The sequence below is a fragment of the Myiozetetes cayanensis genome, unplaced genomic scaffold (genome assembly GCF_022539395.1).
Source record: "Myiozetetes cayanensis isolate MyiCay16 unplaced genomic scaffold, myiCay2020 scf34, whole genome shotgun sequence".
Classification (NCBI taxonomy): Eukaryota; Metazoa; Chordata; class Aves; order Passeriformes; family Tyrannidae; genus Myiozetetes; species Myiozetetes cayanensis.
In genome coordinates, this window is record NW_026087566.1 from 1,743,354 (window position 1) to 1,770,318 (window position 26,965).

A 26,965-nucleotide genomic window follows, 5' to 3' on the forward strand; every position below is an offset into this window, starting at 1 on the left:
GTAGCACTACATATTTTCTTTCTGCTTTTTGTTCTTCTTTTTCCCCCACCCTTCCCTTTTTTGTGACAGTTGCATGAGAATAACAGCAGCGTTTCGGGGTTTTTTTTTGGAATTTGTTTCTGATCCTGGTTGAGGTGCTTTGCTGTTTTGAAAAAGAGAGGGAGAAGAAGAGAATGTGGAAAAAAAACCCCAAACCATCACTATTTGGAAGTATTTTTATTGAAATGAATTTGTGAGGAGGGGGCTTCTCCCCCCCAGAATGCTTCGTGTTGCAGATATTGCTGTGAAATTACATCAGTCTGGGCTGTTACAAACAGCAGCTCTTTGTTCCAGCTGGAAATCCTAAACTTGGGTTTAATTTTAATGTCTCTGGTCTTGGCACTGGGCTGAAATAGCAAAGCCATTCCTGGCCCAGTGTCGAGGGACATGTTACAACCCACTGGTTATTCCCAGTGTTCCAAAATCCCAGAGAGAGACACTAAATGGGAGACTGTCAGTGCTATTTTGTGTTAAATCCATTCTTTTAACCAGGGGAGTAGTTGAGCAATCCCAGCACAAAGAGCACGACAAGGATTCATCCCAGTGACAGGTTTTTGATGGGATGGTGAAGGCAGTTTTTGTTTTCCTTAAATTGTCTTTTATAAATTTCAAGGGATTTTCCTCGTGGTGTGTGTTTGATGCCATCAGCTCTTGGGCAGGAGAGTTTCATGTGCTTCTTAAAAACACTAAAAAATGGTTTAGCATTAGAGGAGTGTGTAAAACATGGTTTCTGAACAGGCATTTTAGAGCCTTTCAACGACTAAAATAACTAAGAATCCACTTTGTGTAGCATAGGGTGTAAAGCAGGACAGGCCTTTCTCTGATTATGCTCCTGCTCTTTTCCATCTCAGTTGCTTTTTCCAATTGTGCACATGATAACACTTGGATTTGGGTTGATTGAGCTGAAATTTTGAGAACCAGGATGGGTATGGGAGGCAGTGCCTCAGCTTTGGGGTCTGAGTTTAGTTTGGGCCCTACAGAACTTGCACAGTGTTTCATCAAGTCTCATGAAGATTTTCCTCTCTCAGACCTTGTTCTGTCCCACTCCACACCCTCATTCCCAGGGAAAGTGTGGGTTTGATTTATATCAAGGTATTATCAGAAATTAGGAGTATTTTCTGTGGTACTCTGGCTTCAGTTGTATAAAGTGCTTCATTTGAAGCAATATGAATCCCAGCAAGTGTTTGACAAATTTTCAAGGATGGGAAGGCAGCTTATTCACATCCTTTGATTTTCACAAGCACTGAAGTCAGCAGCTGGTGATGTTCATCCAAAATGTGCCTGCACATCCTCACCCTGTACCCTGAACCTTCCTTTCCTGCTGTTCAGAGCATTTCCATTAGCTTATCCTTTAATTAATTAATAAATACTGAAGCTCTGGTGCAGCTTCCCTTCTCCCCTCTTCTTTCCTTGTGATCTGGGGTATTTTTTGAACTCTTTGAGCACAGAAATTCCCCTGGAGCTCCAGAACCTTCCCCCTGTGTTTGTGCCTTTCCCGGGGACCACTGGCACTGAGGGTTGTAAAATAAAGAGTGCCAAGGAGGATTTTTGAGTGGTTCAGCAGACAGGACTGGGAATTAATGAGGATCTGGCACGGGGGCTGCAATTAGTCAACGCAGTCTTAAATTATTCCTGAACATTTCTGACAGTCCAGCGAGGGGAACGTTTGTCTTCCAAACGCGGCGCGGTGAAATAAATGTCTCCTGCTGGCACGTGGAGGGGGTTTGGTGGCTGGTGGGACAAAAAGCATGTTCTCAGCACTCCTCTCCAAACCAGTGAGGCTCATTTTGAGTGTTTCCTCACTGGTGAGATTCTCACCAGCACCCCCTGCCCTGCAGGAGCCCTGGGATTGCAAAGCCTGAAGCGGTGAAATGTCCCCCCCCCAGGGTGGCAGGAGAAGGGCTTGGCTTTGCTCTGCTCAGTGAGTGGTGGTGTTGGAAGAACCAGGAGGTTGGATAGAGGTAGATAAGTGATCTTGGAGGTATTTCCCAACCTGAATGATTCTCTGATTCTGTGTCTGAAAAAGAAATCCCCCCTAATACCCAATGTAAACCTCCCCTGGCACAACTTGAGGTTATTTCCTCTTGTCCTGTCCCTTGGTACCTGGGAGAAGAGACCTGGGAGAATTGGTCCCTTCTTCCAATTCCCACCTGAGAGCATCTTTGCACCATGTCTGTGCAGTCATTGCTCTTTAGATATGCATTCCCTGGATAGCTCATGCCAGATGGAAACAGTGGGAAATACCCTCTCCCTTCACCCTCAAATGTTCCTGAAAACGTTTCAAGGCTGGTTTGGATTTTGCTGTATATTTTATTATGATCTAATGCATTAAAAAAATGGGAAAAGGAACGCAATCAATATCCACGTTTTTAGGTGCTGGCAGTGCCCCAGCACACGTGGTCTGTGAGGGGAAGGTATTTTTTACTCTGCCTCTTTCTTAACTTCAGGTTGCTTTGCAACATCATGTTTCCTTGTGAAACAAGCCGGTGTTTTTAATTGCCAAACAGGAACATCCTGTCGGCAGTCTGGTTTCACTTATTTACTTTGGGAGCGCTGAAATAACTTTGCTCAGATTGATTTAGCACTTGTGGGTGCTGAGGTTGTTCTGTGCTCGTTGGATTGAGCAGGTGAACAGACGCTGTGTGTCTGGATCGAACAGACCATCCCGTCTCCCAGGGGATGCCGTGCAGAGCCTGGTGTTCTGCCTGGAGCCTTTAATTATGGTGGGTTTAAACGAGAAAATTAATTTCTCCAGCCACACTTTTTCCCCCAGTTCTGAGCTACTTCGTCCTGTAAAATCCTCTGAACTCCTTTGGTGGAAAATGCTGTGAATGAGCCCAGCTGGAGATGAAGCACCACGGAGCCTCTCGCTCAATCCTCCCTCTCTTCCCCCCACACCCCGGTGGAATGGGGAGGAGGATCAAAGTAAAACTTGTAGGTTGAGATAAGAACAGTTTAATAATTGAAAGTAAAGTAAAATACAATAATCTGAATAATGGTAAATAATAATAATAGTGATAATAAAGAGGGGAAAAACAAGAGATTCACAATGCACCTGCTGACTGATGCCAGAACCCACTTCCCAAACCCAGATCAGCCTTTTCCCAGCAATTCCCCCCAGTTTATAGACTGGGCAGGATATTCCATGGTGTGGGCAGTTTGGGTTACCTGTCCCAGCTCTGCCATCTCCCAGTTTCCTTTGTGCACCTTCTCCCTGGCAGAGCAAGAGACAAGAGGAAAAACAAAGTCCTTGATTTGGGACAGACGCAACTTAGAAAAAAACAAATCCAAAACACAGCTCTGGGACAGCTGCTGAGAAGAAATTAAATCTTCCCCACTGAAACCAGGACAATAAGAGGAGCCTGAGGGAAGATCTCATTGCAGTTACAACTTCCTTGGGAAGGGAAGAGGAAGGGCAGGCACTGAGCTCTGCTCTGTGGGGACCAGGGACAGGACCCAAGGGAATGGCCTGGAGTTCTGTCAGGAAAGGGTTAGGTTGGAAATCAGGGAAAGGTTCTTCCCCCAGAGGGTGGTTGGCACTGAACAGGCTCCCTAGGGCAGTGGGCACAGCCCCAAGGCTGCCAGAGCTCCAGGAGGGTTTGGACAACGCTCTGAGGGACAGGGAGGGATTGTTGGGGTGTCTGTGCAGGGCCAGGGGTTGGACTGGACGGTCCTTGCGGGTCCCTCCCAACTCAGCATATCCTGTGCTCCTGTAAATACAGCAGCTGCTTTAACAACAAACCTAAGGACATGAGTGTCCTTTTCACCTTCTGAGATGAAAAGATTCCTGGGGGAGATGAAACATCACCCCCAAACCCCGCTTTCCCCCGCCAACGCAGACGGTGACGTTCCCTCCCCGTGTCTCCCTCCGCAGTGCGGTTCGCGCCCTACAGACCCCCCGACATCTCCCTGAAGCCGCTGCTCTTCGAGGTGCCCAGCATCACCACCGAGTCCGTGTTCGTGGGCCGCGACTGGGTGTTCCACGAGATCGACGCGCAGCTCCAGAGCTCCAACGCCAGCGTCAACCGGGGCGTGGTGATCGTCGGCAACATCGGCTTCGGCAAGACCGCCATCATCTCCAGGCTGGTGGCGCTCAGCTGCCACGGCACCCGCATGAGGCAGATCGCCTCGGACAGCCCCCACGCCTCCCCGAAGCGTGAGTACAGAGCATGGGGCACGGGGCAGGGGGGGCACAGCTTGGGGGGGTTGCCTGGAGTGATCCCCGCTTCTCTTCGGGCCTGGTCCTTGTTGCCGAGAGGAGGAAGGATCTGTCGGCAATTATGTCGTGGTTTGGGTTGGGAGAGACCTCAGGCATCAAATAGTTCCAACCTCCAGCCACGGGCAGGGACACCTTCCACCAGCCTGGGTTGCTCCAAGCCCTGTCCAACCTGGCCTTGGGCACTTCCAGGGTGGGGCAGCCACAGCTTCTCTGGGAATTCCATTCCAGCCCCTCACCACCCTCACAGGGAATAAATTCTTCCCAATATCCAAATACCCTCCTCCAGCTCGAGGCTGTTCCCCCATGTCCTGCCCCTCCCTGTCCTTGTGTAAATTCCCTCTCCAGGTCTCTTGTAACCCCTTTAGGTTCTGCTCATGGGGCTGCTGTTCCAAAGCTGCTTTTTGAGGAATCAAAACAGTCTGCCTCTGATTTCTCTGGCTTAGAAACAATCACAGATTTTCTCTGATTGGGAAGACTCCAGTTTTAGAATTGTAGAAGCACAGAATGGCTTGGGCTGGAAGGGACCTTTAAAGGTCATCCAGTCCAGTCACCCCATCTCCAGCAAGATGAGGCAGCCAGTATTCTCTGATTTCAAGTCCATGCCAGTGCATTGTCCTTCCAGAGTGGATTATCTCAGTGTATCATGGTATAAATGTTCAGGGTGGGTCACAAGCCCGTGCAGGCTCAGCACCCAGGTTTGCTCTCCCTGCCGCGGTCCCATCCAGTTCCCATCACCCCGTGCTGGCAGGTTTGTAGGTGGGGATGACAGCATTTTAAAATCACTCAGCTCTCAGTAAGTGAGTGAGACAGGACTAAAAATACTGGGGTGAGGTACCTGAAGGTATCTTTGAGGATGTAGGTCACTATACCTCAGAGAAGCTGCAGTTAAATCTGTTTACTGGAGTGCAGGGCTCTTGCCCTGTCGGAGGAGCTGAAATGTCACCGGGGGTTGGCATGTTCAATAGTGTCACTTGTCAGAGCTAAATGAACAATGTGTAGTGAAAGGCAGGGCTTGTTTCTATATTTTAACTGCAGCTCTGCAGTGCACCAACTGTGTGTGTGTGTCCCCAGTCTGCTGAGGGGGATTGTGGAGATTAAAGAGACCACTGGGCTTAACTCTTTCTGGACTAAAAGCTGGGTTTCTCCCCTGAGAAGGGGCCCTGCACCCTTTCATGCACGAAGGATGAAGATCCTGACACATTGTTCAGTTCACAGTCTGGTGTGTCCATGAAGTTGAAAGCTGAATGGTTCCTCAGTGTTAGTTATTGGGATGGAAAGCTTCATAATCAGTATTTAATTTGGCTTTTTTTTTTTTTTTTTTTCCTAAAGAGATCACAAGTCCTAGTTTAGGTATAGAAGATAATTATTCTCTAAGATCTTTGTAGGTCCCTTCCAACTGAGGATATTCTATGATTCATCTCTGATTCTACTATAAGTTTCTTTGTTGTTTCTTTTTCCACGTGCTGAAAAAGAATCTGTTATGCTTAGTAAAATTTATGTTTAATAATAAGTACTAATCAGGTGGTCTGACTCTGCTACAGCAGTTGTGCAATCAGCATTAGTAAAGCGGCTTCAGTACAGCCTCATCCTTCTAATTCCTGTCTCAGAAAATTAATCCAGGTGACAGTGGTGTTGCAGGCTCAGAACCAAGGATGTGCCTCATTCTAATGCTCAGGGTTTAATTATGGAGGCAGCCTCCTCCTCCTCTGTTGTTTGCCATTAAATGGGTCATTGTTTGCATGATGATTTTCCAGTCAAGCTCAGGGATGCACTGCAGCAAATCCAGTCAGGAGAACCCTGTGCCAGCACAGCCTGCACTTCAGAGTGGTGGTGTTCTTAAAACCTTCCCAAAATAACAGTAATTAGACATCAGCAAGTGCTGCATGTCTTGGTGTCGTTCAAAAATCCTCTGTGTGGGTACCTAGGAGTGAAAATAAGTGTGGGTTGGGAATGTTACCCACAAAGGCCAGGTGGATGGGCTGTGGTAGCAATCTGCTGGTAAAGCCAGTTTCTGGTTGCCAGGCAAAAGAAGCAGCTAAAATGCAACAGAACACAGTTAAACTTGCCAGAGATGATTCCAGGGTAATTTATTATTTGCTTGCAAGCCTTTTCCAGATCCTGGTGCTGCTCCTGCTCCTCTCCCCCTGATTACATTAATGGGCTTCAGATGGCTGTGTTAGCTGGGGCTCTCCGTTTATTTATGTTAGAAAATAGGCCCATAATTCAGAAAAATTGGCTGTCTGTGCTGAAGGAGGACTTGGAACCAAATTAACCAGCGATTGCTCATAACGAGGGAAGGTCTGTTGGCAGAAGTGCAGAGCAGGAGAGCTCTGCACTCAAATCCACCAAACCTGAAGGCAGAGCCTTCCAGAGTGCCCAGTTCCCTCCATTATTGTCGTTATTTTAAAGCCAGTGAAATTACAGTGGAGAAGATGAATAATCCTAGAATATGCTGAGTTGGAAGGGACGTGTCAGGATCATCCAGTCCAACTCCTGACCCTGCAGAGGACACCCCAAAAATCCCACCATGGGCCTGAGGGCATTGTCCAAACACTGCTTGAACTCAAACAGCCTCAAAGCTGTATCTTAAAGGTCCTTCCCAAAACTGCTGCTCCAAAAAGCAGTTTCCTGGGGAACCTCTGTCCTGGAAACCCCTGAAATCCAAACCAGGGTGTTTGTGGGAGTTATTTTAACTACCATGCTTAGGAGCTGCCTGCTCTGTAATAAACCTGTCAGTGCTTGTCCTGTGGCAATTCCCAACCTCTTTTCCTTGTGTAGATGTGGATGCCAACCGAGAGCTGCCCCTGACCCAGCCACCTTCTGCTCACCCGTCCATCACCAGCGGGAGCTGCCCGGGCACCCCTGAGATGCGCCGGCGCCAGGAGGAGGCCATGAGGAGATTGGCCTCACAGGTATGGAAAAATATCCATCTCTGGACTCTTCTGGGGGCCTTGGGAAAATGTCATTTTGAATGGAAGCCCTCTGACTTCAAATCCCTCGGTGCGCTGGAGAACACACGCACGCTCCGACGACTCCCCCGGGAGCCTCCAGAGAGACCTCTGGAAGGAGTTTTATTACCCTGGGAAGTTGTTTCTCTGAAACGAAATTCGAATTCAAACTACATCAAATACGCTCCCCTGCTACTCTTGAGGGTTTGCCTTTCCCAGCCATCCTGCTTTCTCCTGACAAGTGTCAGGATATGACGCGGTTATTACCAGAATAATTGTGGTTTTTCTTCAGCAGTGAGAACAAAATTGCCCGGAGTTTGAGCAGTGTTTTGTTGGAAAGGGGCAGGTACTGTGTGGTGGGGAGGAGGCCCAGGCTGAGTGCTGCTGCTGTGTGTGTGCACTTAGGTGTTTTTTGGAAGATCACAGCCCTTGGAGCAATACACAAATCACTTGCTGCTCCGGCAGGAGTGGATTGTGTGGAACATATGGAACACTGTCACTTGTGCCCGTGAGATTTACAGCTTGAATTTTATTGTATTGCTGAGGTTTAACCCTAATTCTGTGGTGGTGGGAAGGTGCCATTCTATTCCTTTGAAATCCGAGGAGTTTGCTCTCTCTCCTCCTACCCCTTTTGGGGGGATGGGAGCAGTTAATGCTTTCCTGTGCTTGCTCCTGCTTTGGAGAGGAAAATAACAAGCAAAGTCTTTGTTCTAAATTATTACCAGGACGTGTTTTGCTTGGCTTTTTGTGCCAGATACTGTCTTGTCCTGTCTGCTTTCCTGCTGACCCAGATGGCCAGGCAGGGAGAGTGTGGTAGCTGCGTAAATAAATATTAAGGGCTTGATCCTCTCCTCTTCCACGTGGAGTTCTTGAAAGGAATGCGATGCCCAGGTCTGGTTTTGTTCAGAACACATTAGTCATCGTACTCCTTGCAAATCTGAAGCATTGCAGACTCCCAGAAAGGGCAGTAAAATGTGCTGTCTCTGCTTAAAATACCTCATCTATCTCAGCTTTCTTCCCCTGAGTGCTTAAGTCATCCTGCTGGGTACGTAACTGAGAAATGGATGCAGTTTTAGCTTCACTTTCCTCCTGGAAAAGGTAAGGGATATGGCTCTTTCAAACATTCTGTCACATCCACGGCATAGATCACTCCCTGAAGCTTTTTGGCATCTCTGATCACTGGAGAAAAGAGCAAGAAACAATCTTTAACAGCCAACATTTAAACAGAAATAGGTTGTTTTACCTTGAGTGCAGGCGCCTTTAGGAAAGGGTTTTAAAGCCCTGCTCATCCCCTTGGCCAGCATTTTTTTTCCCGAATAAATCCAGCGTGTTGGTGTCAGAACCCAACAGCTGAGGGTGGGAGATGTCCTGCCCCTCGTGCCTGCAGCAGGATTACACACTGAGAGTAAAGATTGTTCATCTCCCAGGAAATCTCCACTAGCGTAAGTGTAGATTCCAGAAATAACCATCACCGGCTCCCAGACACCAGGCCCTGATGAAGGGATCAGTGCCAAGGCTGATGAGTTGACCTTAGAGCTCTTGGAATCCCTTCTTCTGCTCAAACTGCTGACGCAGCACGCGGAACTTCCGAAAATTCCCTCGTGTTCCGCGAACAATTCCTGGGATGAGTCAGAGCGGCGGCGCTTGATTCAGCATTCGGAGACCTTGGGCCTGTTCCCAGCGTTGCTCTGAGCCTTGCTGGGATCCTTGGAGACCAGCACCTCCTCTGCCTGCCTCCCTTTCCCTGGATGTTAAAGGATCCCTGCAGATAATGGTCCGTGGACTCCTGGCGCTGGAAGAAACACAAAAACCAGGTGGTAGTGGTTGATTATTTGGGAAATAATTCTGAAAGTACAAGAAAATTTTTTTATTATTATTTGTTCAGGTTTTTATTCCTTCTTTTTTTTTTTTTTTTTTTTTTTTGGAGCTCCACGTTCCCACTGATGGTTCTTTATCATTAATCAACAATTTGGTTTTATTGCACCAGAGCCCCTTCCAGAGAAGGGCCGTGCAGCACGCTCCAGGCCGTGAGTTTGATGGATTACCGAGCCTCAGGATGAAAAAATAAAGGCAAATAAAATGGTTAAGGGTGTTTGTCAAATTGATAGCTGGGAGTTGTGTGCTCAGTGCACTCGTAGTAACCTCCTGAGTAGCACAACTCAGCATCAGCACCGAGGACTCCTTGCTGTCAGCAGTGGATAAATTGATTTGCTTGGAAGGAGCCGTGCCGTGTGATGTCCTCCTGGATAAAACAAACACTCCCTGTTCCTCCCCAGCTGTGGGGCTTGAAGCCTCTGAGTGACACTGAGGGGAAAAAGGATTAACTGACCTGGCAACAGAATTGAAAATCCATTAAAATAACAGCGTGGAGCCCTTTGTTCTGCCCGCCATCGCCTCGTTCAGAAAGCCCATCACACGTGTCGGAGACCAGGACAATTCCAAGGCTCTGAAGATGCTGAGCTCTCACCAGAGCAAAACCACTGAATGGTAGACAACAGTAAAAATAGTTAAAATAATTTAGGTGCTTAATCTGAGTGTCTGATGCCACATTCTCCAGCAAGGGACAGTTTAGGAAAACCTTTACGTAGGTGAGCTAAAGGCTTTCCAAAATAGCAAAGAAAAGAAGGGGGAAAAAGGTGTGGAATGTCCTTTGGTGCAGGAGGAAGGGAGAGAAGAGCAGCATATTCCTGTGTCTGTAGCTGTGGAACAAAGAAAGAGTTGTTAATGGCCTCTTAAACAGCTTTTGTTCAAGTGGCTGAAGGAAAAAGAACCCGAAAAAGTGAAGGAAGGACCCGTTGGTCAGTGTGGTTGGAAGAGCATTCCTTGGACATGTATGTTTTATAGTTGCATTAAGACTAGGAGCCAGAACTGAAGCAGGGAAGAAGGTGTTGACAGTGATGGACAACCACAATTGTGGGGAATGTTTCTGGAGACAGATGAACCATCTGTGAGGAGCTGGATGAAGCTGCGTGCAGATGTTCCACCTCTGCGTGCACTGAGCAGAGGGGGCTGTTCTCAGGTTGGGCTGAGGTTGTTGTGCTGGAGAACTGCAGATCCTTACGAAAGCAGATTAATAATATACAAACAGCCTTAGGTAATGGTTGGCTCAGGCTCCAGAATGCTGGTGGGAAGCTCGGCGTCCTCTCACCCACTCCCTTCCCTCCGAAAATGTCACTTATCCCAAAATTCAGAAGTTGTGTGCCTGTGATGACAGAAATGAAAGGTGAACAGTTGCTTCTCCTCCTCTGGATTATTCAGGGTTGTACTTTTCTGCCTGGTTTTCGTGCACTGAGTTCTTGGGGGCAGAGGTTGCGTTTCTCTCTTAATGTCAGAGATGAACAAATCATTAATTTTAGAAATAAGTAACTGCAGATGACCAAGCAGGAGCTCCACTCAGTCCTGCCATGCTGGAAAAGAGCACCGTTGTGTTGTAGTCTCAGGGGGCAGTTTGAAGTCATCCATGACTAAAAAGAGAAGAGACTTGGATTAGATATTGGGAAGGAATTCTTGGCTGTGAGGATGGTGAGGCCCTGTGGAGATTAGTGGAGAAAACAGTGGAAGTACAGCACTGCCTTTGTATAATTCACCTGAAGTATCCCCCCAGTCTGCTCTGGCCATCCTGTTCCAGCTCCTAGTGCTGATTTTGGATATGGTTTGAGTTGGAAGGGACCTTAAAGATCATCTAGTAGTGATCAATTTAGAAAGACACTATTTCTAAAAGGGAAAATTCCAAGTCTTGCTGCCACCCCAGGGTCAGTTCAAGGTTGGGCTTGGCTTTGTGTTCCAGGCTGGCATTTAAACAGGGATAAAGCAACGTGCCAGAAAACTTGAGGCATCAGGATGTAAATGCCTTGCCTCCCATTTCCTTGCAAGGAAAATATTAAATAATGTGGCCATGTTCATAGCTGCTTTAGCAGAGCTCTGTGAATTAATTTCCTAATTTTAAAGGTAACATTAATCCTCTTGTTGGGAACTGAGCTGGCACAATTCCTTTTTTTCCCCTTCACTCGTTGGCTTCTCCTGCCTCTGAGGAGGAGCTGAGACATGAATGCTGACGGGCATCCCACCAGTTGTGGGGGTGTGGATCAGCCCCAGCAGTCAGCAGTGGGCTTAGGAGCAGTCCTTGCTGGGGAGATATCCGTGCCTTTTCCTCCATCCCATCCTGGGAGGGACTTCTACCATAGCATGGAGCAGAGAGATTTTTCAGGGCAGGAGGACAAGAGCAGTTGTCTCAGCAGATCTTGGCAAACTCTCAGAGAAGTCATGAATAAAACTACTCCCATTGCAACACCCAGCTACGATCTCAGACAAAGGCAGCACTCCAGAGCTCTCCCTCCTTGTGCTGTGTTTGTTCAACCTTTTTACGGTTTAATCTTTTTATCTGTTAAAATCCTTCTGATTTGACTTCTTCTGGCCAGAGACACCACATGGCTGTCCTGCAGTGCCACCTTTCTGTCTCCAAATGCTCCTGGGCCATGTGTGGTGACTTGGGCTGCAGCGTGACTTTGGAACTATGGAATTGTTTAGGTTGGAAAAGATCCTTAAGGCCATCGAGTTCAACCATTCCCCCAGCATTGCCAAGGCCACCACTAACCCGTGTCCCAAAGTGCCAAGTCCACCCAGCCTTTAATTCCCTCCAGGGATGGGGACTTCACCTGGCTTGTCCAGAGCTGGTCCTTCACCTCAGAGAAATGAGATGAGAGGCTTTCCCACAACCCCAGCCTGTGCTGAAAAATGCTGACCCACAAATAGGTGTCCTGGGTGACCTTTGCCTTTCAGCAAGAGGCACCAGCCCCGTTCAGAGCTGCAGTAGCCCAAGGGGAGATGAGTTCAGCTCAAAGGAAGAAGCCTGAGCTGTGTCCTCTCTCTTGTTACAGTCACATCCCCCATTTTCCCTGAAGGTCAATCCTTTACTCTCCCAGCGTTTTTAATGGATTGGCTGCCCAGTTTGAACTCAACCATTGAACAGCTCCATTCTTTGGGTTTCTGGATGCTCTGTGGTGGCTCGTGGCAGCAGCACTTAAACAAATGGACCTGAATCAAGCCCAGCTCTGCTGCGCTAATGGGTCCTACCCCATGCAGAGCAGCTGGTGGAGGAGCTGCACATCCACTGCATTAGTGCATTTGGCTGATGCTGAGCATGGCTGGTGGCTCCACAGGCTCTTCCCCCCATCCTCCAAGCCACAACCAGAGCACCACTGTCATTGCTGCAGGCATAGAAAAGGAAAGGGAGAGTGCTCCTGCCTTACCCAGAGGTGGAGGGATTCATTCCTGCTGAGCCTCTGTGCCCTGCAACACTAATGAGTTTCCCAGGGCATTTCCCAGCACACTCAGCTGTGTAAAAGTAATGAGCATTCCCAATAAACTGGGTCACCGTGTGCCACATACTGGGTCACAGTCATGTGCAGTGGATAAAATGCAGCATTGCTGGTGGCCATTCCCATTATCACAGCCAGGGTTGGGCCTGGCACGTGGCGTTGTGTCAGGTCAGAGCGTTCACTGCAGTTGTTTGAAGCTGTTTTGTGTGGGTCAAGAGAAGATAAATCTTGTTAGGTGCAGAAATATGGTTGAAATGCAGTGTTGAAGCCCTTCAGGAGCCCTGGAGGGAGGGGTTGTTGCTGTGAGCTCAGGGGTCTGAGGTTGTGCCAAGGGGGGCTGGTAGAACAGACTCCTTGCATTACACTTGCAGAAGGAAGCCAAGACAAACCATGGCAGAGGTGTGATGGCAAAGGAATGCTGCCTAAATGGAGGAGATTCTTTTTCACAAGTAGTGCTGGGGAACTGCTTAAAATTGGCCTGTCCTAATAATCAAAAATAACTTATTTCCCTTGAGCCGTCTCCAGCCCCTTTGATGTTCCCGCTGTCCTTCAGCCTTTCCCCTGTTACTGTCATCTCCTGCCTCTCCTGCCATGTCATTTCCTCTCCTTCTCTCTTTTTTCTTTTCCTTCTTCACAGTTCACTCCCTTCTCACCCTCTGTACTTTATAACTTCCACACATTCTCTTTTGTGCCTCGTTTTTTTCCCCTCTCCTGTGCCCTCTCTGACCTCTTCCTCCTGCTGTGTTCATGCAGCTCTTCTCCTCCTCTCCCCACCAGCATTTTCCATTATCCTTGGAATAGCTGTTTTGCTTTTAACATCCTTCTTCCAGCAACTGGTTCCCTAAGTCTTGAGCTATGTGAGGATGTTTCCCTTTTCTCCCCAAGTTCAAGGAATCCTTCCATCTCTGTCCAGCTTATCCCAAGCCAGGTGGAATCAGGAGCTTGGTCTCGGAGTTCTGGAGCGTGGTGTGCATGGCCATGGGTCAGAAAAGGATCTTGGTGTGGGGAGAAGAGCTGCAGGAAGGTGTACAGGGCATCTGTGTGTCAGGATGGGACACTGGGACCAAGTCCTGAATCCAGGAAAGGGGTGGGGGAAGGAGTGAACCTGAATGGAGTGAGGGCAGGAAGGGTGGGGACAGCAGGAAGGTGAAGATTACACGAGGCTGGATGAAGGGAGAGAGGGGAAATGGTTGTGGCAGAAAGGATGGCTGGTGTTGAAAGGGTTGGGAAAGGACAATCCTGAAGACCTACTGGGCTTAACACCTGGAGGGAATATAAATAATAATTAATAATTCTGCTTTGACCGTCATGAAGCTGAAGTTTGTGTCATTTCTGAGTAAATGAATGTTTTGGGGCTCCCTGACCCCACTTCAGGAGGTGATGGGGTCGTGTTGGCCGTGGTCTGTTTGAGGCAGTGCTCTGCCATCCCCCTGTCTGGTGTTTCTCAAGCCTTGTAACACATAATTAATGTTTGAAAAAAAAAAAAAAGAGCTACCAAAAAACCCATGATAAATGTGCTGCTTTGGTGTGCAGCCAGCTGCACTCTCCACATCAGTTTAGGGGAGGAGGTGATCACTGCAAGGAAAATAACTCATCATACAAGTGTGAATTATTTTGCAGGTCCTTTTCAAGCAAGAAAGGAACTGATACAAGTTTGTAACTTTGGGCATTTGATATTTAATCTAGGAACCATAACACCTTGGTTTCTCAGCATGGAGTCACTCAGCTTGTCAAAACTGCGTTCTCAGCCCTTAAAAATGACATGAACAGGTACTTTGAACACTCCTCTTGATCTAGGTGTTACTTTCCCATCCTTTGTAATCCACTTCTTGCTGTGGGGTTGCTTATAGGCCCTTGCTTACTTAATGCTCACAATCCAGTGATTTAAATTTAATCAAACTTTAAAGCAAGGAATTTTTCGGCTTCCAGCTTTGTAAACATCCTTTGACAAACCAAGGTTTAAAAGTTCTGAAAGTCTTAATTTAGTGTTTATAGTGCTTAGTGCAATGGGATGACAAAGACCAAATTGAAACTGCGGTTAGAAAAATTACATCTTAAATTCTATCAGGCACAAATAAATGTTTGCTGATCGCAACATCCATACCTTTGGAACCACATGCTGCTGCCTGGTGATTTCATTTATTGTAATACAGTTTCTAGATAAAATTACATGTTTAATTCAAGGATTTTGTTTATGATAAGGGATGGTTGGAACTTGTTCAAGGAGTTATTTAAGGCAAAGTTATTAGATCTGTTGAAAGCGAAGCTTTTATTGAAGAGAGCACATCTTTTCCAATGAAAAGTTCATTTCCAGGCTATGCAAGTTCTTTTTTTTTTTTTCTTTATTCCTTGGATGTACTTTTTGCCTTACCCAGTCAAGCAAAAGGAGGAGAGACCAAAACCACCCCAGAATCAAGATTAGCACAGAGAGTGGTTGTTTCAGATGCTGAGTGAGGTCTGGACGTGGTCTCCCATTTCTTAGAAGAGGATCCTAAGCAGTGGAGTTGGTAATGCATCCATCCCTCTTCCTGGAACCCAGAGCAATTATTAAAGTTAATAATTAATAATTAAAAGGGTGAAATAATTGGAAAGGGACCTTCCCTGGAGCATTAGTGGGAATATTAAAGGAGTTCACCAAATACAGGGGAGAAGGAACAGGATTTGAGCCAGTTCAGGGTGAGCCCCATCAACACCAACCTCCACCCTGGAGGCTCTTCCATTCCCTTCTCCCATCAACCCCCTCTCTCATTCCCGAGGGTGGAACAGGGTTTGAGACCTTGGGAAGTTTTACAGGGTGAGAAAAGTGTTTCCCACCCAGCTCTGTGTAAGTGAGGAGCCCAACTCCCAGCCCGATTTCCAGTGCCAGGCTCCACTTGCAGCACCGGCTTTTGGCAGCCTCTCGTGTGTGATCTGAAGATAAAGAAAATGTCACGGAGAATAAATAACATCAAGATGAAGTTCTGGAGCAAGTTGTGCTTCTGAGAACATCATAATGCCTTTCTTTTGGTGGCTTTCCCAAAATCTTCCTTGTTTACTGGTTTAGCTTCAGTTCCACCCCTCGAGCATTGCGTTTATCCTGCTGGTTAAGGCTCGGTCAATACACCAGTAAATCCAGCACAAGGATCACGAATCATGGAATTGTTAAGATTGGAAAAGACCTCTAAGATCATCAAATTCAACCATAATTTACATGAAGAGCATTAAATTGATTGGGTTGTCACTGTATGTGTCCCCCAAAATCTGGTGGGGACCATTCCCTTCGTAAGTGTTACGTGTGTCCCTTTTTCCATGGCAGGACTCTTCAGATTCCTAGAGGAAGTTAATTGGCCTCTCATTAAAAGAGGCTTTATTTTTGTGTCTATGCACCTATTGTGTAGGAAATCAGAGTAATTTGGTTTTTGTTACTGGAACCTGATATCAAGGAATGGCTGTTGAAAGAACTTTATTCTGTGAAATTCACAAGTTATAATCCCCAAAGAAATAGGATTGTTGAAAAGAAATCACTACCTTTATTATTACTACTTTACCCAGTGCTGTTCTCTAAGGGAATTAATTATATTTTAACTGGCTGGTAGGAAGAATTCAGTGAGGAATTTGGAGGTATCCATTAAAGCTTAAACACATGTATTAGGGCTTGATGCTTGAAATAACAGCCCAGCTTTCTCATCTCTCCACGTGTCACACCTCGTTTTGACTGGGAAAGGAAATTACTGGTGGTAATTTCATATTGAAAATTAAAAGCTAGGTGCTGAGCCAGCAGTAGGTGAGGACGCCACAGCCTGATGTTTTCACTCCTTGGTACCATCCTTGGCCACCCTGGAGCCTGCTGAGGTCCAAAGGCTGGGTATTGCAGGTGGAGAGCCAGAAAACCTTCATCGTGTCCAAAACCTTGGGGGTGTTTCATCTGAGCTCCCAGGAGCTCCAGAGAGGCCACAGCATCTCCTCAGCCATAATGTCCTTCCCAAGTTCAAAAATGCCATTTATTTGGCAATATTCTGTGCTAAGTGTGCTCCAGGGCAGTGGTGCTTTCAGTACAGAACTGCTCCCACCTGCCTCGCCGGGATATTTTTGGATAGTGGGTGACATTTGAAAGGAAAAACCGAGTGAATGGGAGCTGGAGAAAAGCTTTGTGCCCTGGCAGAGCCTCGTCCCAAATGGGATGTGCTCGAGGCTGGAGCCAGCCAGGGAGCAGGAGGAGCTGGAGCGGTGCCAGAGCAGCTTCCCCAGGGATTTACAAGCAGAGAGAGATTTTTGAGGGCCTTTTTTATATTGCAAAAGAAAACAGGCAAGTTGGCAGCTTGGCCTGAGACGGTATCACTAGTTTGCTGTTTTTTTTAATAAATGGGCAGAATGTAGCAGGTTCTAGCAGAGTTTGCTGAGCTGGAAAAATCAGGGGAAAGCTGGGAAAAGAGGAGATTTTTCCTTTTTTTTTATTTAATTGAATTGATTTTTTGAATGAAGACCAGGTTCACAGTGGATGAGTAATGTACAGTGAGCCTGACATTCCCACCCCCACCCCCGGATCACGGGAATCTGTCATTCCCAGGCACTACCTCGCCATGATGGACTCAGTGAGTGCTCCCTGCTGCTTGCACAGAGCTTGACACGGGGAAAAAAACCAGCACATAAAAAATAAGTTCAGGAAAACAATCACAAGTTATTAGCAGCACCAAGTCCTTAAACAGAGCTTGGAGCACTTCGGGGATGTCAACTACTGTCACTGTCCATCTCCACGAGCAGCTACAGCTTAATTTCATTTACTCCCCGAGTGGCAGGCCCGGTCATTTCTCAGGATCAGCGCCTGGTTTTTTTTTTCTCCCCCAACTGATTCGTCTGGATTCTTGTCACGGGTGGTTAACACTCGCTGCTCCTAAAGACTCCACCTGCCAGGGCGCATCAGGCTCGCTGAGGAGGAAGCGCTGCTGATGCTGCTGTGGCAGCTCCAGCCAAGACACCTTTATTTTTTTTTATTATTATTATTATTTAATTTTTTTTTTTGTTCTGTTCTATCCACAGGTCGTGGCCTATCACTACTGCCAGGCCGACAACGCCTACACCTGCCTGGTGCCCGAGTTCGTGCACAACGTGGCCGCCCTGCTGTGCCGCTCCCCGCAGTTCGTGGCCTACCGGGAGCAGCTGCTGCGCGAGCCCCACCTGCAGAGCCTGCTCAGCCTGCGCTCCTGCGTCCAGGACCCCATGGCCTCCTTCCGCAGGGGCGTCCTGGAGCCCCTGGAGAACCTGCACAAAGGTACCGGCCTGGGCTTGACCTGAGCTCCCACACCCCTGTTTTGTTGTTGTTGTTGTTGTTGTTTTAAAGTCGCGTCTGGGCGTTGAAATGAAGCGGTGGGTTCATCTCCCGGGTGGGATCTGGAGGACCACGGAGTTTTGGTTGGAAGGGATGTTAAAGACCGCCTCGTTGCACAGCTTTGGGGGGGGTTGCTTGGAGTGATCCCCGTTTCTCTTCGGGCCCCGGAAATTGGCCTGGTCTTTGTTGCCCAAGAGGAGGAAGGACCTGTCAGCAGTTATGTCGTGGTTTGGGTTGGGAGGGACCTCTGACATCAGGCAGTCCCAACCTCCAGCCATGGGCAGGGACACCTTCCACCAGCCCGGGTTGCTCCAAGCCCCGTCCAGCCTGGCCTTGGACACTTCCAGGGATCCAGGGGCAGCCACAGCTTCTCTGGGCAACCTGTGCCAGGGCCTGCCCACCCTCACAGGGAAGGATTTCTTCCTAATATCCCATCTAACCCTTCCCTCTGGCAGTGGGAAGCCATTTCCCCTTCTCCTGTCCCTCCAGGCCCTTGTCCCAGGTCTCTCTCCAGCTCTCTTAGGTACTTAAAGGCTGCTGTGAGGTCATCCCAGAGCCCAGTGGTCCCTTCCAACCTGACCCATTCATTCTGTGTGATTCTCTGATTGTTGGAAAGCCAGGGGTTAAGCACCCCTCTTCTCCTCCTGTTCAGGGCTGTAGAAGAAACACTTGTCTTTCCCTTTTCTTGCCTCCTTCCATATCCCAAACCTGCCCTCACAGCTCTGAAGGTGAAAACGAGCAACAATTTCCACGCACAGCGGTGGTTACAGCAACGTGTTCTGATTTAGTTGTGTAGGGGTGGCTTTTTTCCCTTTCCCTGCCACTCTTCAGCGGGCTTCAGAGAATCTGAAGCTTTCACCAAAGGACTGATGCCATAAAAGTCGATAGACACCCTGTGTAAAGCTTCTGGGGGGAGCTGGTGACAAACCTTATCCTGATTACAGAGCTTTTTCTAATGCGGCATTGATTTTGTCTTCTTTCCTTTCTTCCCTCCGCAAGTTATAAGTAATTCATCGTGACAATTGCTAAATTTAAGATCTTTGCTGGTTGCCATGAAGACTGTCAGAGCATTGCAGGGTTCAGGGCTCTGTTGTCCTGCAGAGTGATGTTTTATCACCGTGGCTGGGCTGCATCTCGGCCGCAAAAAAATAACTTCGGATGATTTTGTTTTACCACCCTACACTCCTCAGTGGAGGATGCAATGTGGAATAGGTGGCAGCTTCCTACCAGATTCAAAGCCCTGATGTTCAGAGCAGCTCCTCAAAGCTGTGTTCCAAGCTCTGAGCAGCAGCAGCTGGGTCTAAACCCACCTGGTTCCAGCAGGCACAAGGCACATGAAGAACCCTCACAGCACGACAGCTCTTGGTTTTCCTGGCACGGAGAAATGTCACTGTGGGAGGAGCGTGGCTGCTCTTCCCTACCAACACTCCTGGCAAAAAGAACAAAGAAAAAAAGATACATTTGGGAGCTCTGCTCTAGAGGAAAATAATTCCTGGTTGTTACAGCAGCTCCTTGGGAGGTATTTGAATTCCAGCCCTTGAATTCAGAGCTTTGCAGAGGATGCTTATTTTTTTTTTGTCAGGCAGGTTGACCCCCTAAATTCTGAAAATTCTGGTCCTAAATTCTGAAAAAAAGGTAACATAAAACCTTATTTTCTTTCCTCTTGGGCTCTGCACTCAACACAGCTCCAGTGGACCAGGACTCCCATCTTTCAACCTTGCTGGTCCGGAGTGCTGTGAAGTTCATTTGCACCAAGTGTTCTCTAACAAGATGAACGGTGTCTGGAAATTGGTTCTAAGATATATAACATTTAAGACTCTGTAAATACATCAGCAGGTCTTTTACAAGGTGCTGTTGAGGTTTTAATGCTACTGGGACGAAGTTATTGCTCAGCTGTTAATGGTGAGAGTCACTGAGAAAGATTCACATTTCTCAAATATATATATATAAAAATATATATTTTTAATGACAAGGAAGCTAAATAGGAGAACATAGAAACACTGACTGCACTGTTTGCACCACCTGGGTTACTTGTATTCTCCAGCAGCCAAAAACCCCTGTTTAAAAAGTCCATGATTTGCTTTTTATAGGATTTTTCAAGGCCATTTTGGACCTGCTCTGATGGAAGGTGGGGTGGAACAAGATGACCTGGAAAGGTCCCTTGCAATAAGCAGTTAATGTATTGTTGTGATTTTGTTCCTTCTTCAGCAATATCTGATGATGCTTTAAAACACTGTGGTGACTTTGCAGTACGTTATGGTCATGTGTCTGTAGCCTTTCCAATAAATGATTTCTTTTTCTGTCTTCCAGAGAGGAAGATCCCTGATGAAGATTTCATTATACTAATTGATGGTTTAAACGAGGCTGAATTCCACAAGCCAGATTATGGAGACACCATAGTATCATTCCTGAGCAAAATGATTGGAAAATTTCCTTCCTGGCTGAAGCTGGTAGTGACAGTCAGGACAAGTCTACAGGTACAATGAGACCCAAAATAGTGATAAACCATTGTCATGATGGGCTTAGATAAAGATGGATGTCTGGATTTGCTCAAGACCTTTGATTTCATATTATCCTTTTGGCTTTTTAATTTTTTGGATTTGCATCCACGTCCCCAAACTCACTCCACAGCTTTGGATGGATCTAATCCAGCGTTGCCTTTTCGTGTCAATAAATGTTCATCAGCAAATGGTTGAGATCATTTTGTGACACAGCTCACATGCCAGCAGGCTCTTAACTCACTGAACCATTAGGAGGGCAGGGCCTGATGTCTGTCAGATTGTGCAGCTTGAGAGCATCCTCTTCTCCATGTGGAAGAGCAGAGGAATTCAGATTTCATACCCTAAGTGTGATCATTTCAGCCTGGAGGACTCAGTGTCAGGCCAAGACGTTATCCAGCTCGAAAGGGCTGTGGTGAGCAGGTGCTGAAGCTCTAAGCTGAGTGTTGTTTGGGTTATTCTTAAGTGGTTTTATTTTAGTTTGCAGCTGGGCAGGTTTTTACCTTCAACCTCTTCATCTTGACTCTTCTGGCAGAAGGATCAAGCTGAACTTTGTTGGCTCAACTGCTCATCTGAATAGAGGGGGCTGGGAAGCAAACACAGTGACCCAGCTGGGGCAGATCTGTTCTTTCCAGGTTTCTCAGTAGGGCTGCTTGATTTGCACCATCATGGATGGGAACATTCCCACTGAGCATGCGAGCCAGGAGCCCGGAGGAGGATGGGACCCACATTTGGGAGCCAGCTCGGAGCTGCTCTGCAGCTGGCCCGGCTGCTCCAGGCAGAAAGGCCTGTCTGCAGCTCTCTGGTGCTCATTTTTTCATCATTAGCCATTTCTTCGTTAGCACAGAGCTGTGGAGTTCATTTTTAACGAGCTCCATTAACCAGTTTTACTGAGGTTTGCTAATATTTGCTGAGATCCACAGGTTGATTCACTGTGGCCCTCCTGGCAAGGAGCTGAGTCTGGTTCCAGCCCCAGCAGGGCAGCCAGACCCTGTACACTGTCCTTGTCACTGGGAATGGCAGCTGCTTCCCCAAGATCCAGGAGAGGACACATCTCTCTGCTGGACTGTCTGCTCCCCAAGATCCAGGAGAGCACAGGATATCTTCTGTACAATGCTGGAGTCTGGTTTTTCTGCTCAGTAATGCAGATTAAATATCATTTGAAAGAAATCTTTTTTTTGTAATTGTAAGCAAATTGCATCCTGCTGGCTTGAATTCCTCATTTAATTAGGGTTTTTTGCAGCCCTGTGTTCTTCACTGCTGCTTTTTCTCTTCACTGTGCTCTCTCTCTTTATTTTCTTGGAGAGCTGATGTCTTCTTCAGGGTCTGCCCTGGCTTCTCCAGGTCTGTTGCACCATTTCTGATCTCCTCACAGTGGCTGAAAGCCCGTGGGGGGCTTTGGAAAGGCCTTTGGTGATCTTTGGTTTCTTTGGAGAAGCATCATCAGTGTTAGGAAATATCCTTCATTATTTATTTCAGTCATGTTTCACACACAACCTACTTGATTATAGATGAGGCTGAGGTCCTGAGGGCACAAACTGCTCGCCCTGATGGAAGGCCTTAAAGGAGTCTCAGAGGTGCCATTGTAATAGAAATTAAATGTGCTTTAATGAATAAGAAACCCAGCATGAGCGTCTTTTTTTTTTTCTTTCCTTTCTTTGTAGGAAATAATTAAGCTGTTGCCCTTCCACAGAATATTTTTGGATAGACTGGAAGAGAACGAAGCCATCGACCAGGACCTGCAGGCTTACATCCTCCACCGGATCCACAGCAGCTCGGAGATCCAGAACAACATCTCGCTCAACGGCAAAATGGACAACACCACGTTCGGCAAGCTCAGCTCTCACCTCAAGACCTTGAGCCAGGGGTCCTACCTGTACCTGAAACTCACTTTTGATCTCATAGAGAAGGGATACCTGGTGCTAAAAAGCTCCAGCTACAAGGTGGTGCCCGTGTCCCTGTCCGAGGTGTACCTGCTGCAGTGCAATATGAAGTTCCCAACACAGTCTTCCTTTGAGCGGGTCATGCCCCTCTTGAATGTGGCAGTGGCTTCTCTGCACCCGTTAACAGACGAACATATTTTTCAGGCCATTAACGCAGGTAACATTGAGGGCACTTTGGAGTGGGAGGACTTTCAGCAGAGGATGGAGAACCTTTCTATGTTTCTTATCAAACGTAGAGATATGACGCGAATGTTTGTTCACCCCTCTTTCCGAGAATGGCTTATTTGGAGAGAAGAAGGTGAAAAGACCAAGTTTCTTTGTGATCCTAGGTAAGCGAATGCTCTGAGAAATCAGAGCTTACTCAGGTTGTTGGTCTCACACTGTCAGCTGAATTGTTTCATTTCACAAGGTTGCGCATCAAAACTCCATCACAAGTGGAGGATAAGGAGGTGAAAGATGAGTGTGTGGACGTGTCTTTTGCAGTTGCCTTCTCTTTCAGGTTGTGTTCCTCATAGTCCTACTAAATGTCTATTTGAAAACAAAATAAGGGGCAGAATTGGGCTGTAGTGATTTTGGCCTGTTAAATGCATCTGTAATCTCTTGTCCTGACAGCAGCTGAGTCCCTGGCTTAGCTCACAGGGAACAGAATTTAATCACAGTTGGATTTATATTCTCTAAACCCAATGATGGTTATTAACAACGCTATCTTTGTTTCTGCTGCAGAGTGGAAACAGACTCTGACTGTAACTTTATCCCCACAAGCTTTGCTCTGTTTTGTCCGTCCATTTCTTAAAATGTGATTATAAAAATCAGGGAAACACTGGGATTCAAGGCTGTGTCAGTGCCTCTCCCAGACCTGATGGTTCCTCTTGAAGACAATCTGATGGGATCTGCTGGAGCTGGTCAGCACCTGGCTGATCAAAGCAGCTGTGGCTGTTAGTGGTGTCAGAGTAATTTACCTCTTCAAATTTTGAGGTAAACAGGCTGCAGTAGAAAAACACTAAATAGCTCCTCCCAATGGGCATTTTCTTGGTTTTAGTAGGTTCTGACAATATTCCTGTCGAGTGAGCCCTTTGTTAAAGCATCTCACAGCAGCAGGTGCCTTTAGATCAGTCAGTGAGTTATCTGATATCCTTCCTCGGAGCCATTAAGTGCTTGTCACCACGTGATGCTGTTCCACCCTGTTTGCAGTGTCTGTCAGTGCTTACACCCGTGGAGCTGAGAGCTTTCTGCCTCCCAGTCACTCCCATCTGGTGCTGCTGGTGTTGTCTGGCCTGGCTGTAAGAGCTTGTTATCAGCTGGGTGAGGGGACAGCCTGGCAATTGTTGGGTGCTGTGGGTGGTACCCGTGGGCTCGGCCAGGTAACTGGGGGTAACTGTGGTTCTCTGGGTCCAGGAATTCTCTTCATCCTCACAGCAGTGGGAAAGGGCACTCTGAGAATACCAGACTCAGAGGGGAACTCAAAAATGTGCAGCATTTTGGGTGGTTTTGCACTGAAACCAAGCGTCCAACCACGTGCGATTTTATTGATGGGGAAGGCACAAATCCACCTGTCTTCACTCAACAAGTCACCAGATAGTTCTCTGCTCAACAGAGGTGGTTTTGCACTGAAACCAAGTATGCAGCCACGTGTGATTTTTAGCACAAAGGCATAAATCTGCCTGTTTTCACTCGACAAGCCACCAGATGAATTTCTGCTCAGCGTTCCAGTTTGGTGCTGCCTTTCCTGAGCATCGCGAACACGTCACGCTGCCCTCAAGACCATTCTGGGGACTTTCAGGCATTACTTTTCATCCTATATGTGCCATTATCCTGAGAAATTAATGGTGACTCTAAAGCTTATGGGGGCCCCTCGCTCTCTGTGCAAGCAGGGAATCCCTGCAGAGCTGACCCAACTTGCCTCCCTTCCCGCTGGCAGAAAGAACTTCCAGCGCATCAACAGGCTGCCCTGAGCACGAGCCCGTGTGTAATGAAGGCTTAATAAATATCTGTGGTGTAAAATGTGTGCTAATTGGATTGTGCTCTGATGGTGACTAATGAAACAGGATACAATTCAGTGATTAATAGAGAGGGACCCCTGAGATTCAGCCACGGCGCTCCTCAAAATCCTCCTGTCCAGCTGATCCTGAGATGCCGAGCTCGGAGCACGGCAACCCTTAGCGACGATCGAGAGAAGTAATGATTTTTTCCTTTCGTTTCTCCGGGGAGAAGCAGAGCTGGCCACTGACAGAGCTCACAGCAGTAGCCTGTGAAAATTTGCCTGTGTCTGGTTTGTTCACAGCCAGCTTGATTCCCTGGGAATTGAGAGGACGTGACAACCGTCCGGAGCACTCCCGGGGTTGGTCGTACAGCGCCGTCGACGTGGAGCTGTTTGACCTTGCCCTGTCAACACATGAAGAGTCAGGTTGCTGAGCTGATGTTTTTTTTTCCCCCCCACAAGAAGAGCTGTGAAGTGAAATGTGGGTTTGTGAAGCTGCTTTTAATTGACTGACCCTGACAGAGTGTCCAGGTGTGAGGCCGTTACGAAGGAAATTGGGATAATGGGCCTCGTGTCCCTGGAACTGCAGCTGGGATAATCTTCCTGGTTTCATTAGAGAGTGAGTTCACGTGTTGTCAGAAGCTGGGAAAAGAGGGGAGAGGGGAGGAGGAGGAACACGATGTCCAGGAATGATCCCATTTTTCCATGCTTTTAAGATAAACAGCAGATCTCCATCCTCTGGGTTTTTGGTTGACCCTCTTCTTTGAACCCTCACCGTGCCTTTGCTGTCCAAAGCACAGGCTAATTGGCTCTGAAGGGGAGTTCTCTCTGCCATCCCCCCTCAGCCCTCTTTGTTGTTTAACACAGGACACCACGGAGGCTTTGTCAGAGCGTTTAACCAGCATTGCAGTAACGACCTCCCCGGCCTGTCAGGGCAGCGCTGTGAACCAAACAGCTTCCTTGACAAATAACATAAAACATTTTAGGAAAAAGACCCAATCCTTTGTGACTGGTGCACCATGAAAATGGTTCTTATTGCACATTCCCTCTTAACACTCTTGTTTCTTAACCTAAATTCCTCTCTGATGTTGTGCTGCTGTGCGGATTTAATCAGAAACTTCCATGCAATTTTTTTCCATGCTTTTATAACACTAATAAAATGTTTTATCCCTGTGCTGCTGCTGAAGGGACCGTGAGAGAGACAGAAGGGAAGTTGTCTGCCCTGGCAAGGCAGTAGGAGAGCTGCAGTCGGATATGGACCCCAAAAGTGAAATTACTTTATCCAGATTTAAGTATCAACATCTGAGTTACTTGTCTAGACGTGCTTTATAGTCAGAGGAGAGAAATTAGAGTGATTCATTTCATCCTGAGCTAACAGGCTGCAGTAGGTCAGAGCAGGAATGCCTGGGAAGCATCTCCAGCTGATTTATGAGGGATCTTGGGGTGATGGGCTCCCCAGGAGATGTCTCCAGTTTTGACAGATAAAGCTGGAGGAGATGAATCTCTCCAGCCTGCTCTTCTACCCAACACACAGGGGTTTGAGGTAGATTCAGAGCTTTGTTTTTCTTGCACAGGAATGCTGAGGAAGGAAAAAGATACTCCAGGAAGAATCTCTCAGTGCTGTTGGCCTGCATATGAGCAACTCAGTTTGGGCTTTTACATCTCAGGGTGGTAGTGGACCACCCAACGCTGTGTGTGCTGGTGCTGGTGGCTGAAGAATCAGGCTCTTGGTGCTGCTTGGGCATGTCCCAGCATCCATGGGATCGTAGCAAAATGAGGCATTTTAGACCTTCCCCTCAGGTGCTTCACCCCTGGCTCTGTGAAGCCAGGCCTCACCTGATTTTAGGTGCTTGCCATCCCCACGTCTGTTGCTCAGGTGGGCGCTCCGATCTCCTTTAATCCTCGAAAAAGTTCATCCAGCCTGGTTTAGCTGTTGGCTGGGATGAGCTGAACCTCATATCTGGTCCCCTCTGCTGCCTGGAGGGCAGTCCCTGGGCTCCAGGGCCACCTGGGTATGGACACGCTGCTCTGGGAAGGGACTTGGAGGAGATGGGAAGATCCAGAGGTGGTGCCTTCACAGTAGGTTTGCTCCTGTTTGCTGTTCCTTTACATGGCAAAGGCTCTGCTCTGCTTCTGGCTCCTTGCACTTACTCTGGATTTACCATCTGATGGGCACAGCAGCTCATATTTTACCTTCCATAAGAAGAGCGAGAGCGGCGAGGATGGGAGCCACCAACGTGACGGTGGAGGATGGTCTCCAGGTGGAGAACTTCAGGAATATCCTGCTCCCCACAGGACATTTTCACTGCCTGGAGGTGCCAAGCTGTTCTCATGGATCCTACAGATAAGGTTGTTATTCTGAAACCCCCAAAAATCTGTGTCTGGGTTTCCAGAAGAGCTGAATGCTCAGGTGGTGGAGATACCCAGCAGGCTTTGGGCATCACTCAGGATCGGGGTGATGGTGCCTTGTTCAACGCTTGGCACCACTGGGCTGATGCAGCTGTGAAACCCAAGCTTGGAAATCCTGCATGAGGAATCAATTCTCTGCAATAAAATACCCTCTTCAGTGAGCCAGGGCTTTATCAGGCAGCTCCTGCTCATGGAATTTTGTAGGAAAAAAAAAATCATAATCGTCAAGGATACCACCAAAAAATGAACCAGGAGAAGTACTGGTGGCTCCATGGTTGAGAGGGCATCTCCTGACCTCTTCTCTTCTG

General features: G+C 47.5%; 1 protein-coding gene across 7 annotated transcripts in view; it reads left to right on the top strand.

Annotated features, from left to right (window-relative positions):
- Window positions 1-26,965, top strand: part of TANC2 (tetratricopeptide repeat, ankyrin repeat and coiled-coil containing 2) — a 202,057-nt gene that overhangs the window by 134,204 nt on the left and 40,888 nt on the right. For all 7 annotated transcript variants that reach the window (XR_007630274.1, XM_050327573.1, XM_050327574.1 and 4 more), the window contains 5 exons: window positions 3,914-4,195; window positions 7,037-7,170; window positions 17,541-17,772; window positions 20,140-20,306; window positions 21,992-22,599. Coding sequence is in view for 6 of the 7 variants with exons in the window: in XM_050327573.1 (XP_050183530.1) it covers window positions 3,914-4,195; window positions 7,037-7,170; window positions 17,541-17,772; window positions 20,140-20,306; window positions 21,992-22,599 (1,423 nt within the window). In the remaining variant the exon portion in view is untranslated. The remainder of the gene's footprint in view (window positions 1-3,913; window positions 4,196-7,036; window positions 7,171-17,540; window positions 17,773-20,139; window positions 20,307-21,991; window positions 22,600-26,965) is intronic.